General features: G+C 41.6%; 2 protein-coding genes across 2 annotated transcripts in view; one reads left to right on the plus strand and one right to left on the minus strand.

Annotated features, from left to right (window-relative positions):
- The window catches only part of stil (STIL centriolar assembly protein), a gene marked incomplete at both ends in the record, with an annotated part of 32,300 nt that overhangs the window by 520 nt on the left and 16,593 nt on the right, over positions 1 to 15,187 (plus strand). The window contains 4 exons of the mRNA XM_083970942.1: positions 11,556 to 11,663; positions 12,444 to 12,559; positions 12,688 to 12,875; positions 14,072 to 14,346. Coding sequence (XP_083827068.1) covers positions 11,556 to 11,663; positions 12,444 to 12,559; positions 12,688 to 12,875; positions 14,072 to 14,346 — 687 coding nt within the window. The remainder of the gene's footprint in view (positions 1 to 11,555; positions 11,664 to 12,443; positions 12,560 to 12,687; positions 12,876 to 14,071; positions 14,347 to 15,187) is intronic.
- On the minus strand, positions 4,787 to 9,071 carry LOC310984718 (E3 SUMO-protein ligase ZBED1-like; the record flags this gene model as incomplete). The annotated part of the gene is made up of 3 exons (XM_083970032.1): positions 7,930 to 9,071; positions 6,252 to 6,477; positions 4,787 to 5,299 (listed from the first exon to the last, which is right to left on the minus strand). Exons 1-3 carry the CDS (start codon positions 9,045 to 9,047, stop codon positions 4,787 to 4,789), a joined length of 1,857 nt encoding a protein of 618 aa, XP_083826158.1. The 5' UTR covers positions 9,048 to 9,071.

Raw genomic sequence — 15,187 nt, forward strand, 5'->3', positions numbered from 1 at the left:
GCTTTGTAAGTGGATTTACACAGTGTCTGTGCGCCCCTAAATTTTCTGCTTGGGCTCCTAAAATTTTCAGTGGGGGCCACTCACTTTGCTCCTAGTAAAGAATAAAGTTATTCTGGAGCCCTGCAAGATGAGCTTTAACCTCTCTCATTTTAAGTGTCAGAATGTAGGCTAATAATAATAATACGTTTTTTTTATTTATAAGCACTCAATCAGTCAATCAATCAGGCTCTGCCCGTGTAGTAATACATGAAAACGATAGCAACAGACACTAAAACAGGAATGAATGTGAGTAAATCCACTTATAAAAGGTGGCGTATTGAAAAAACAAACACAAACATGGATGTTTCAGACTGTCAAACTGTGTGTTATTGTGTTGTTGCCTCTAAAATTTGAGACAGTGCAAGTTATATTTCATCTGCTTGCCCATGTGCAACCAGTGAATCTGTTTGTTTTGGGTTTTTTTTTTTTACACTCAATCAATCTGGATTCTGTCAGTACAGGTGTCAGCCCAAAGTGTATGAAGATCATGAATGAAAAGGAAACATGAATATTTGCTTTGCAAGTGTAGGCTTCCCACGCGTCCTGGTGGACCATGGTTGACCAATTATCCAGTCATGGAAAACACACGGAAATTGAGAAAAAGGGTCAAATGTTCTGGAAAAGCTTGAGTTGTCCTGGAAAATCATTTATCACATGGTGACATCAGCTACCAGAGCTCTGTTGAACTTTTTCAGACCCCACTAAAGATTTGTTTTCCAATGATGTGCCCAGCGTGAAAAGAGAGCTGTTTTAGATGTGGTTTAAAAACAAAAACAACATGTTTTTGCGTTGTTCTATGATAAATTTGTCTTAATTTCTAAGCACGTGAGAGATTATTTCATAGATAAGTTAGAGCCACAGACTGCAGAGCTTTTAATCAAACTTCTTGGGGTGAGAGAAAATAATAAATATAGAAACAAACTGGTTGAATGTACAAAATAAAGTACAACTGTCGAACTACAACAGAATGAATGGGACGGGGCGATGTGTAAAGGCCTAATAACATGTCTGTCAGACTATAGCAGCTGAAAATGTCCTGGAAAAGTCCTGGAAAATTGATTTCAAGAAAAGAGTGGGAACCCTTTAGTGGATTTACAGTGTGTGCATCCCTAAATTTTCTGCTTGGGCTCCTAAAATGTTAAGTTAGGTGGAGGCCACTCACTCACTGAGCTTTAACCTCTCTCACTTTAAGTGTCAGATTTGTAAGCACTTTAACAAATGCTCAAAGACGCTTTACACTTTAAAAATCATAAATTAAAGCAAAGTCAGAATGAAAAACAGCAATAAAACTGTATAAAACACACAATTCTACATTAAAAGCTGATTTACAAAGGTGAGTTTTGAGCATGGTCTTGAATGTTGGGAGGTGTGTACAGGGGTTTGGGGAGTGAGTTCGGGAGAGAGGGGGGCAGCGATGGAAAAGGCTCTGTCCCCTTTTCTATCGCTCATTGTATAATATATATATTTTTTAAATCTAATTAATTAGAGCCTTTGTAATTAATTAATCTCAATTAATCACATAACAATATTGGACAGGAGAAGCAACAGTTTTCAGTTTAAATTGATTTTGGTAGATGACTGAATAGACACATAAATGAGCTTAAACTACAAAATCTTGTTTATTTTCATCACTGAGTGTTAACTTAAAGTGCAATATGAATATAGAACATTATCATTGCTTTGTTCGCAAGACACAAACTTAAATTAAAGTTAGCTATATTCAAGCTTTTTCAGGACTTTTTGTAAACTTTGTATGTCTTAAACACATTCGTAGTGCAGTGCATTCCTAAAAAGTGGAAACCTAACATTACAAAATACTTAGAATAATATTCTTGGCATAAAATAAACAGTCCAACAGTTAAACGTAATGTGCCCTTTGTTCCATAAATGGTTTAAAAAAACAAGAGAAACAAAAATGATGACAGTCCCCTCTAACCTAATCTGCCCTGAGCAAAAAATCTTTGCAACATATAAGCCATAAGCCATCCGATTAGTCGACTAATCGGATCATACTGTATGTAAAGTGAATGTAAAACATACAGCTTATCCCACCAGCATGCAGCTGCTCTTATATAACCATCATTGGCTTTCAGCTTGAAGTGTTTAAGGAATATGCTAACTAAAAATAAAGACAATTAAGATGATAGTTCATTCAACCTTTAATGAAATATGCAGCTTGTAGCAACAAACAGTTCTTTAACTGTAGCACACAGCGCAAACAGTTCAAACATATCACAACGTTACAACGTTACAGAAAACACATGATGAAATGTTTGCTAACTAAGGCTAATGAATCAAATCGTTATTGCTAATGTTAAAGGTCCCATATTATGCTATATAGGGATATAGGGATGGGGTCGGGCATTGATTTCCCAATGATCAAATAGATGCTCAGTCTTTTTTTTTTTGATTGATTGATTAGTCTTTATTTCGAACATATTAAAAAAGATAAAGAAAAAGAGGGGAAAAAAAGTCATATAAAATAAGTATCACATTATAATGTCCTAAAAAAACAAGTCCCAAACAATTATTTAAGTCAATAAACAAAGAATGCTGGAAAAGGAGCAGGAGGAAGCCGAGCTTTTCAGTTCCCACCCCTTTATCACTACTTCATCATCCCATAATCAATAAAACCAGATGAACAGAATACAAGAAGTCACTCTCAGTTTCATCATCACCTATGTAGTCAAGATGATATTCCAACCTACTTTTCCTCATTCTCATATATTTTTAGAAACATGTTTTTATATCATTTTTTATATTTGTCCACAAGAATATTTTTCTCTCCATTTTTCTCCAGACCATTCCACAATTAAACTAGGTATACCACGATTACTTGTTTTCACAATTAATCGTGGTATTAAACGCCACAATTATTTAATCGTAAAGATTCCTAAATACCGTCACTTCCCAAAAAAGATGATGTCGGGACCGTATCGGCAGATGTGGCGCTAAAATAAAGGTAAATGCTCAGATACTGGTCCATTTAACTAACGTAACATTGAATTGGTAGGAATTTAAATGTCAGTGTCAATTGTATTTTTAAAGAAAACAAAACAAAAACAATACGTAATGACAATTTATGACCTGAATATTTCAAACATTTCCACTGGGGGGTTAATAATTGGTCATATATTAATAGATACTTGAAATATTTTGTGTAAACAATGAGTAATGTAATTATATTTTTGACTATATTTGATTTTACACATTCATAGTGTTGTGAAATTAATATGCAGAATAATCGTAACACTGTGATTATTTCTCTGACAATAATCGTAATAAGAAAATGTATAATCGTGACATCGCTACCGCAGACTGTTATGCACGTACTTTTCAGAGTTGTTCTGACATTAACTCTCTTAAAATCCAGTTCCCCTCTCAGATTATACCTACCCTGCCTTTCCATAAACATATTTTGTATCTCACCTCAAGGTTATATCTTGCTTTGTTAAAAAAAAAAGTTTCTGAGACTCTTATCTTGTCTGAAAAAATTTAAATTTTACTTTGGCAGAAGGAGGAGAAACACGGAGAGACTCTTACAACCATTTAGAAAGTTCTGTGTGAAACTGTCAAATAAAAAAGACAAGTGAAACTGAGGAGCAGCACAAACTGTCTGGTAACGTTGTGTTAATATCTCATAGCGTGGTGAATGTGCAGCTCACAACTTGTTCACCAGAGCGTTGTGGAGTTGTTGGATTGTGTATTTGATGAGTTTGATGAGGAAAACCAAGAAATCCCATAATGAGCCTCCGTAGCGTAGCTCTGAGCAGCTCACGGCTCTGCTCCGCCGTTCTAAAAATAGCTTGCACCGACAATTAAAGGTAACGGACCTACTGCTATGACTATAGCGGTTATGGCAATGGGCCAATTTGCCATAATGTTGAACTATCCCTTTAACGTTTACAGCTGTCAATATGAGTAAGTAGTAAGTTTAGCTCTCTGTTTACGCTAATGTTAGCCTCACAGCTGACCCCGGTCACCACTGCGCATGTGTGTCAAGGACAGAAAGGCAGATGCGGCGGCAGTTTTAAAGGGATAGTTCACCCAAAATTGAAATTTCACTCATTATCTCCTCCCCCTCATGTGGACTAAGGGCTGGGAGAAGTTTCAGAGTCCTCCGTGGCTTCTCTGAGTTACAGGGGGTCTCGGCGTAGCAGTGCATGTCCATATGACGGTTGCAAATGGATACCAACTGTCTTCGTAACAAAAAGACACACCAAAAAACATCCAAATACCTCCATGCTGCTCGTATGTAATGTCCGTCTTGTATTGAAGCGCCAAAATGCAAAATTGTCCCGAAAAAAATTAAATAAGTCTATTTTTCAAGCTTGTTTGTAGCGGAAGCTCCTCTTCCCAGTTCGTCCAAATTTGATGAACCAGGAAGAGGAGCTTTGAGAAGCTTCCGCTACAAAACAAGCTTGAAATATAGACTTATTTCATTTTTTTCGGGACAATTTCGCATTTCGGGGCTTCATGGACATTACATACAAGCAGCATGGAGGTATTTGGATGTTTTTTGGTGTGTCTTTTTGTTACGAAGACAGTTGGTATCCATGTGCAACCGTTATATGGACATGCACTGCTACGCCGAGACCCCCTGTAACTCAGAGAAGCCACGGAGGACTCTGAAACTTCTCCCAGCCCTTAGTCCACATGAGGGGGAGGAGATAATGATAATGGGTGAACTAACCCTTTTAGAGAAAAACAAAGTAAAAAAAACAACAACGATGCGTTGACTATTAAATTAGTCAACAATGAGTTTAATAACAAACTCGGGACTCGTCGGCCTCTCCTTCCCCTTTAACCAGCTGCTGAGACAGACGAGCGTGTTGAGGTTTTCGGGGCCGAGCGCGGCTCTCTTCTTCTCCGCGGCGTTTCCCGCCAGAGAGAAGAGTCGGTCGCAGGGCACGGCCGTGGCCGGGCTGCTCAGGAAGCGCCGCGCCAGCACGGACACGTGGGGGTGGGCGCCGGCGTGCGTGGACCACCACTGCAGCGGGCAGTCGGTCTCGCTCACGGTGGGCTCGGCCCCGTAGCGGCTCAGCGCCCGGCCAGGCCCCGCCACGCCGTCCTCGTCCTCGTCCTCGTCCGTGTCCGACTCCGACGCACACAGCAGCAGCCGCTTCTTCTTCCTCGCCGGCGGCTGCTGCTCCGTTGTTGTCGGCGTCGCCGCGGCGGTAGCAGCACTTCTTCTGGATTCTTTCTGGAGCAGCGCCTCGAGGCCGGTCCACACCGCCTCTCGCTCTGCTTTGGGGAGACACTTTAAAAAGGTACAATATGTAAGAATGTGGCCAAAAACAGTTACTGCAGTCAAATTCAAAACACAGCGATCTGGTTTTTCCTCCCAGTCATAGCAGCAGCTCAGTGGAAGCAGACTGAGGCTGAAACGCCATGTTTCCATCCAAAGTGATTTGAATTACTGGGAAATGCGCATTAAAAGAAATTCAAATCATGTGTGTTTCCATCTACGGAGTTTGCCCCCCCCCCCCCGACAGACTGACGGTCTGATTTGAACACATTCGCGATTTAGCGCATATGTTTATTACCGTCGCAACGCGACCTGTCCGTGTGGGAGTGTGTGTGAGAGGGACAGAGAGAGAGAGTCGCGGCAGACTTTATTAATGAAACGCTGGATGCGCTGGTTGATAAGTTTGGTTTTTACTGAGGAGGAACTATGAAGAACTGTGCAGTAACATCATTATGAAGGTGTGTGGGGGCTGCGTGGCGGTGCAGAAACCCTGTTGTTGTCTTGTGAGTGAACTGCAAACACGGGAGCAGATGGGGTGAAAGTGGCTACGTCACACTTAATTCGCATACAGCTGTTTCCATCCCATTCGAATCAACCAAAACCCGGCCATAGCGAGCGTATTTCAGTTTGTGCGAATCAGGGGATTTTAATTTGAATCACGGCGTTTCCATCATCATTTTCCGATGCGATACATCTAGATGCATCTAAACAGCTGATGGAAACGCACCTACTGACGCCGCCGTGACTGGGAGAGAGCGCTAGGTGGCGCAACATGTAAACACGTAAATTCAAAACATAAACATGATTTGCAGTCTGCAAAAAAAGATTTTTAATGCGAATACTCTGGCTGTACTATTGTTGTTGGTGAGTTCATCGTGTTATATGAACATTATTCCTGAGTCTCTGTGACATATTAGGAGGATGTTTTTACGGCCAGTTGCTTTAGATTTCTTACATACTGTACCTTTAAGTCCTTGAAGCGCGGGTCGAGCACCGTCGCCAGCTTGAGCCACTCGTGGTTGAGCGTCGCTTGGTGTCGGGCGAGGTCCTTGGAGAAGGCGGCCTTGAAGCTCGCCACGTAGTCGGGGTCGTCGGCGGAGACCTTCATGCTGCGGTCCAGGTGGCAGAGAGCAGGAAGCACCACAGAACACGGGACATAAGTCTCACCGCCAAGAAGCTCAGTCACATATCTGCAACGGACAGTTAAAGGATTATTATTTACTGTGCAAATTAACCATAAGTTGAGACACTACAGGTGAATAGGGTAAAAAAAATGTAACCAACACATATCACCATGAAACTTCCCAAGTTTATCACTGACATTAAGACAGATATGTGCTAATTTGCATACACGTCCAGAACCGAAATCTGAACATTGGATAAAGCTACTTTCAAAATTCTTGTTTTATTTTGTTGACACATTAGAGTCAGAAGTTTTTACAGAGGAGGATTTTGGATATCTCTTTTTATCACTCTGTAAATGAAAAAATACTGTCACCAGCCCTAAAAAAATATATATCTAATTTCGCCATGTTTTTAAAAAACAGTGCTTTTGCCTGTAGTGTCTCGCAAAAAAAATATCTTAAACAATGGTCAATTCAAAAAGCTTTTAAAAGGAAAAGATGCCATTGCCAACTAATAAAATCATACTAGAGAAAGATAGCATTTCCTGCAGAAAATGCATGTGAATGCTGAAAGCAGCTGAACGCTATGGCTGAAGCAATGCTGAATGAGCTGAATAAATTGTTGAATCAATGCTAAATTAGCTGAAGAAACTGCTAATGTTGAAAAAGGCTAAAGCTGAAACATATAACTTGTAGTATGAGATGAATGTCTCTTAAAGGTAAAAAAAAAAAAAAAAAGCAGTAGAAATGCTAAAGGTAGATGAAAACATTGAAATCCTGCATGTTTAAAGCAGAAGTAAGCGATCCGGTCGTTTTGTTAGCAGTCCCCGCCCTCGTCCCTACGTCACCACATTCAGGCGCATCCCTTGGCTGCACACACAGAGAGGACCGCCCCTTTATGCCGTTCTCTCTCCTCATTGGATGAAGGTTGTAGGATACAAGGAAAGTTTTCTCCTCGGCTCAGAGCAGAGCAGAGTGACTGACAGACCCGTGTTTCAGACCAAACACTCAATAGAAGTGATTGCTGTCGGAAGATACAACTATTTAAGACTTATATTAACACAAACATTCACCTTACTTCTGTTTTAAACAATGGTAAATTCAAAAAGCTTTTAAAAGGAAAAGATGCCATTGCCAACTAATAGAAGAAGAAGCATTTCCTGCAGAAAATGCGTGTGAATGCTGAAAGCAGCTGGAGCGCTATGGCTGAAGCAATGCTGAATGAGCTGAAGAAATTGTTGAACCAATGCTAAATTAGTTGAAGAAACTGCTAAAGCAATGTTGAAAAAGGCTAATGCTAAAGCTCAAACATATAACTTGTAGCATTAGATGAATTACTTGAATTGTTTAAGATGAAAACTAGCCCAAAATCTCAAAATTGAACAGTGCATGAAAAAAACAGTGTTTTTGCCTGTAGTGTCTCAATTCAAAAAGCTTTTAAAAGGGAAAGATGCCATTGTTGCCAACTAATAAACCCATATTAAACAGTTCTTGGTGTAGGTGAGTTTTGGTTTTTACCTGCATGGCTCTAGCACGGCGGCCAGCCCCTGTAGTCTGTCCCACTCCTCTGCGGTCAGCGTGGTGACCGGGAGTTTGTGCTGCTGCTTGGTCAGTGTTGCCTTCACGGCCTCCTGGTTATTCAGGAGACCAGACATCATATCCAGCGTGGAGTTCCACCTGGTGGGAGCGTCCTGTACCATCAGCGGCTCTCTGTTGATCCCCAGCGCCGTCTGCTCCCAGTGCAGCTCCTCCGTGTGAGCGGCGCTGTGCGTAAAATGACCCACGATCTGGCGACATTTGTCCAGCAGCGCGTCGTTCAACCCTCCGCCGTCGGACAGACACACAGCCACGGTTCTCTGCAGGATGTGCGCAACACACGGCATGTGCCTCGACGGGAGCATCATGTCTGTCCCAACTGTTGTAACTTTATGTTGAATCCCCCACGCTTCTGCCACGGAGAGGAACAACTCGGAGCATTTCTCATCGCAGTCCGTGGTGTTGGTCTTCTGCGCGGTGAGGGCGAAGGACTTGAGCCGCCATTCGTCAATAACATGCGCCGTCACAGCCACGTAATCTGTGTTGTTGTCGCTGCTGCTGCTCATGCTGCTCACCGTGGAGCTCCACTGATCCCCAGTCACAGCCACACACTCGGCTTTCTCCAGTAGATTAACTCTCGCTTGCTTCTCGGTGTCGTACAGCTGCTGTATGGTGTATGAGACGGTCTTCCTGCTCGGCAGCTCGTACGTGGGGTCGGAGGAGGCGGTCTGCAGCAGCGCCTGCAGCCCCGGGTCCTCCAGCACGCACAGCGGCCGGCAGTCCGCTGCGATCCACCTCGCCAGCGCGTTTGTGACTTTATCAGCCGTGGATTTATTCATTTTGGCTCTGAATCCCGTCATCTTGTCCAGTTTGGATTTCCGGCTCTGCTTGCTGGAGCCAGCAGCATCTCCGTTTCCCACTGCAACAAAGTGTTTGGCGTTGAGGTGGTAGCGGAGGCTGGAGGTGCTGCGGTGATACGCCAGCTCCTTTTTGCACCATTTGCAAACCACTATGCCTTTATCCTGGCTGCCGTCCGCTCGTCTTTTAAAACTAAAGTTCCCGTTCACCGAGCCATGCAGCGACTTCTCATAAGCTTCCATTGTGCTCCTGTTGGGTTTCGCTCACAGACTGTATGTGGTGTGTGTGTGTGTGTGTGGTTTCGCGCCGTGTTGTTCTCCCCTGTGCAGCAGTGTTACGGGGTCGCCGGGAACTTGTGCACAATGAGGAAAGTTCCGCGCTGCTGGGACTGAGTGCAAAAATAAATTGCGATTAAATGCGTTATTTTATTTTTTCGTCGCGTTATTTTTCTGTGATTAATTAATCGTAATAAACATCAGTTAACACTTTATTCAGACTCAAAGTGTGAATCAAATCTCCCGTTGAAGCTATGGAAAGCTTATTGAGGGAGCCTGGATACATGCAACACACACTACGGTGGCCCTGAGGTGCCAATCACAAAGGCAAATCAGAAAACACAACGACAAAAGAGAAAACACTACAAATTACTAAACACAACAACAAAACAGGAAATTTTGCCGTTGTGTTACTTTTTTGGTCAATGTGCGTTCAAATTAGGGCCAGTGGCGTGAATTTTTGGAAATATTGTAGAGAAAATTGCTGAAAATTCTGGAAAAAAGTGATACAATTTCTCCAAAAACATTTAAACATTTCTAGAACAATGTGGTAAAGAATTCTCCAAAAAAAGTGGTAAGATTTCCCCCCCAAAAAACAAAAGTCAAACATTTTCTAGAAAAAAAGTGGTAAAATTCCTCTTAAAAAAAGTAAAAAAAAAAAAAAAAAAAAAAAAAAAAATTCTAGATAAAGTGGTAAGATAAATTGTTTTTAAAAAATTTCTAGAAAAAAAATAGGTAAAATTTCTCAAAAAAGTGGTAAAATTCCTCATTAAAAAGTTTTAAAAAATTCTAGAAGAAGTGGTAAATTTTCTAAAAAATAAATAAATACTAATAATAAAAAAAAAAGTGGTAAAGATTTCTCCCCAAAAAAAGTCTTACAATTCTAGAAAAAAGTAGTAGAATTTAAAGAAAATGACCCCACTTTACAAAACACAACACAAAAAGAGAAAACACAACGACAAATTGCTAAACACAACAAAACAGGAAATTTTGTCGTTGTGTTCAGTAATTTGTTACGAGTATCCGAGTAGTGAAATAAATGGCACTGGGGGGGTCGCTGCCACTACTTAAAAAAATCCTAGAGGAAAACACTGCACATAATATTGTTTGCACTTGAAAAAGAGAAAGAAATAATTTATTTTATTTTAACTTTTATAAATTATTTTAACTTTTATAAATTTTAGTTTTACTTTCAATTTGTGGAAGAAGAGGTTTATTAAAAGCTCATGCTTACATCATGCATGTAAAAAGTTATAATAAAACATTTCAAAATGCATGTGCAACTCGGTTAAAGGGACAGTATGGGACTTTATTGGCTTTTTATTGACAAAAATCAAATATCGCTTTCATAAATACGTATTTCACTGAAGTGGAATCGCGCCCGCATACAAACGAGCGCTTTCTCGTACCTTAGAATGAGATGTTACAAGTCGTTACAAACATACAGGGGGGGGTTCACCGAACCTTCTCTGCCATGTTGAATCGCCATGTTTTACGTTCAGTGTCACCGTGGCTGTAAGTAACCTCAAACTCGGGCCGCCGGAGCTTCTCGGCTCGGGGAGAAAGTTTTCCAGACAGCGCCTGTTAAAACTGTCACCACCGTGTAGCTAGTGTGAGGAAGGACGGAGGCACTGGTGTTGCCTTCAGGTGCAGTCAGACACCTGAATGACGCCGTGAGTGACGCCGTCGGCAAACCGACTGGATGTTATTTTACTCGACGAGAGAAAGCCGGTAAAACGTGGGTCAGGTAAACAATACGACATCACCATGACAACATATTGTCACGCCTGTATTGTTTTGCCTCGTGCTGGCGGACCGTTTGTTTACATAGAGGCTTGTTTATCCTGATACATGCAGCGTGTGTTGTTTTTCTGACTTCTGCCCGAGTTTACGTAAACGCAACAGCAAGAATACGTGCCGACATGCAACCGCACCGCTAGATGGGGGTAAATCTCACATACTGTCCCTTTAAATAAAAGTCTGTTGGTCCAGTCGTATATTTTGTCATTGTAGTTAAACACAACAACTCTTTATTTTTTTTTTAGCTTTTTATAATAGTGTTGTAGTCAAGACCCAGACCAAACCAATGTGAGACCATCCCCAAACTGTCTCCAGTCCCAGTCCTCATAATAATAATCATGTCTTGATATTTACATTATTCCTCCTCAGCTAAAACAAAGAAAAGACGATTTGATGTCAAATCTAAACCATATTTAATGTGAACAAAGTTTGTATTGAACAGAAGTTTAGTAACTATTTGAATGATCTGAAACTCATTGAATTACATCACAGAAACCAAAGAGATGTGACTGCAGCTGTGGTCTCGACTGGTCTGGAGAAAAAGACTGAGACCGAGACGAGACCGAATGTCTGGTCATTGATGATGAGTTGATCAATAAACTGTGAATAAATCAATCAATCAATCCGTTAATCATCTGTTCTTCTCCTTCTCCTTCTTCTCCTGCTGGTCCACAGATCCTCCACCACTCTGCTCACTCAGCTCAGTTTCCCCAAATCCAGATCGGCGCTGTGGGACGGCAGCCCCGCGGGAGAGAAGCTCCGCCTCCAGCTCTGCTCACACAGGTAAACACACACACACACACACACACACACACACACACACACACACACACACACACACACACTTATTTATATAATTTATGTCGGGGGACATTTTTGTATCAAAATAATGTCCGACAGGTAGAAACAGACTCAAAAAATCAGTTTTAAAAGCCAATGAAACTCAAATGCTGCAATTAACAATTATTTTCATTATCAATTAATCTGAAATTTCTGGGGAAAAAGGTGGTACAATTTCTCCACATTTCTAGAACAAAGTGGTAAGATTAAAAAAAGAAGTTCAAAATTTTCTAGGAAAAAAGTGGTAAAATTCCTCATAAAAGTTTTTTGTTTTTTTTAATTCTAGAAGTGGTACAATTTCTTTAAAAAAGTGGTAAAAATGTCTAAAAAAAAAAAAGTTTAAAAATTCTATCCCACTTTGAGAACCATTGTTTTATACGATTAATAGATTTGTTGTTTGGTCAATACAATATAAAATTTTTTTGAAAAATGTCAGTGTTGTTTACTCAAACAAACTCGAACAAAGAAACGAGAAATATTCACATTTAAGAAGCTGAAATCAGAGAATTTTGACTTAAACTGATTATTAGATCATCAAAATAGTTGACGATTCATTTAATAATCGATTATTGTTCGATTAATCGATTAATAGTTGCAGCTCAAAGTTCTTTATTGTCATTCAATTGTATAAGATTCAAGAATCAAGAGCTTTATTGTCATTGTACAATAAAGAAATGTCATGTAAGGCTAACCTGTGTGTGTGTGTTGTGTGTGTGTGTGCAGGAAGCCTCGGGTGGTGCTGCTGGAGAAAGCTCTGCGTCTGTCTCAGCGACACGTCCACCACAGCAACAAGCTCCGCCTCCACTGCTTCTTCCTGGGATCGGTGTCTGTGGACTCAGGTGAGGCCCGGTCATCCTGAGCTCTGATTGGTCCAGAGCGTCTGTTATAATAAAACACAGGTCGTTCATCATCATCAGAGTGTTAACTGTAGTTGAACTATCCCTTTAACTGTTGAACTCTGCTCCAGATGAGGAGGGCCTCACCGTCACTCTGGACCGGTTCGATCCGGGTCGGGACCAGCCCGGAGCGTCGGCGGTCCGTGTTCCCTCCGCCGTGCTTCCTGGAGACGTCCTGGTTTCCTGTCTGTTCTCCACGCAGACCGAGACGCCGGACGCCGTCGTCCAATCAGAGGCCGAGCTGCATCGCTGCTTCAAGGTAACAGGAAGTCACAGGAAAGAAGTAAATTGATCAAAGTTGTTGTTATTATTAGTGTTTATTGAATAATTTATTGATTATTATTGTCTAACCGTAACCAAAGACGGTAGTGAAGTATCTTTGCCGTGTAGCGTAACCATGTTATATAGTTTAATAAAATAAAACTTAATGCAGACTGATCGGTTCATTGTAAAACATTTATTTATTAATGTAAAATGTGGTGATTTCTGTACAGACAGAGCCCCGAGGCAGCACTGCTCTTCTGTCCAATACACACAGGAAGCTTCACTTTTCATTCAAACAAACTAATGCGACTGCCACAATTGTTACATTTCATCAATGAGACTAGCATTTATCTCCAATAAAGTATTAAACCAGCCGGCGGTAAACCTCTAAAAACCTGCTGATAAGTTTTCTTAGTCGTTTTCTCCCCCAATGACGGAGGTTGACCGGCCAGTGAGCTGCTGCAGGCGGCTGCAGACTGGGGAAGCCCCGCTCCTCCTGCTCGCTGCTACCACAGTAGCTCCAAAAACGTCGGGTGATATGTGGATAAACTGACCACAGACTGGGATCTAAACTGTGACTTTCTGGCATGAAAAAATATTAAAACTTTAAAAAGTGACGTGTTAACAGCGCCGCAGCAAGACGGTAAAATAGCTTTTAGCTGCTTAGCTTTACAGCTAGCGCTGCCGGTTGCTGCCAAATGCATTCTGGGAAACAAAGATCCTGGATGACTGAAAAGAGGGTTCACTCCGTTCATTCTGCAAAACAAACGGCCCAGGTGCTGAGACCGATGCAGAGTGAAGCCTCTTGTCATCCAGCCTGGTTGGAGGCCAGAGACCAGGAAAACAAATACGTGCATGCACATGGCGATTTATCGAGGCCGGAAAAACTATCGAGTTCATTTTCATTTATCGTGCGATTAATTGATTTATTGATTATCGTCCCAGGCCTACTCACATCTTTGGGTGTCTACAAGCCAGTTCTTAACATTTGCTTGGAATGAGTGATATGATGGAGATTCTCTGATCGATAGTGGCACTGTGTTCCATTGACGTGATGCTTTGAATGAGAATACAGCCTGGCTGAATGTGCTGTTCCTTAACGGGATTATGCAATATTTTTTTGTTGCACCTCATGTAGTTCTAATAGCAGATGATTTGAACTTAATAAAACCGTCTCTCCTGTCTCTCCAGCTGCTGCATCAGGCTGTGAGCAGCAAACAGACTCTGGATCTGTCTCAGCTGTTGAAGGTCAGAGTGGCCGTGTCCTGCTCGCTGCAGCCCGACGCCGCGGCGACCTTCGGCCTCAGCTGGTCGGCCGTCTGTCCCTCCGTCGCCGTGGAGATCCAGCCGCTGCGGCCGCTGCCCGTCATCCCCACGGCGCTGCTGAGGAGTCTGACCAGCAGCGCAGCTACAGCAGCTACAGCTGCACGCTCCGCTACGCAGCTCACAGCCAGCAGACAGAGAGGGTGAGGTCCTCCTTCTCCTCCATGAAGCACTTCTTCTCCTTCTTCTTTTTCTTTTTCTGCTTCCTTTTCCTTTTCCTCTTCTCCTCCTTCTTTTTATTTTTTTCTTCTCCTCCTTCTCCCTCGTTTTCTTTTCTCCTTCTCTTCCTCCTCCTCCTTTTTCTTTTTCCTCTTCTTTTCCTTCTCCTCCTTCTTCTTTTCTCCTCCTCCTCCTTTTTCTTCTCCTCATTCTTTCTCCTTCTTCTCCTTTTTCCTTTTCTTCTCCTCCTTCTTTTTCTTTTCTCCTTCTCCTCCTTCTTTTTCTTTTCTCCTTCTTCTTTTTCTTTTCTCCTTCTCCTCCTTTTTCTTTTTCTTTTTCCTCTTTTCCTTTTCCTCCTTTTTCTTTTCTCTTCCTTCTCCTTCTTTTTCTTTTCTCCTTCTCCTCCTCCTTTTTCTTTTTCCTCTTTTCCTTTTCCTCCTTTTTCTTTTCTCTTCCTTCTCCTTCTTTTTCTTTTCTCCTTCTCCTCCTCCTTTTTCTTTTTCCTCTTTTCCTTTTCCTCCTTTTTCTTTTCTCTTCCTTCTCCTTCTTTTTCTTTTCTCCTTCTCCTTCTCCTCCTCCTCCTCCTCCTCCTTTTTATTTTTCCTCCTTTTTCTTTTCTCCTTCTCCTCCTCCTCCTCCTTTTTATTTTTCCTCCTTCTTTTTCTTTTCTCCTTCTCCTCCTCCTTCTTCTTTTTCCTCTTTTCCTTTTCCTCCTTTTTCTTTTCTCTTCCTTCTCCTTCTTTTTCTTTTCTCCTTCTCCTGCTCCTCCTCCTTTTTCTTTTCCTCTTCTCCTTCTTTTTCTTTTCTCTTTCTTCCTCTTCCTCC

This window comes from Trachurus trachurus, assembly GCF_905171665.1.
Source record: "Trachurus trachurus genome assembly, chromosome: 4".
Lineage (NCBI taxonomy): Eukaryota > Metazoa > Chordata > Actinopteri > Carangiformes > Carangidae > Trachurus > Trachurus trachurus.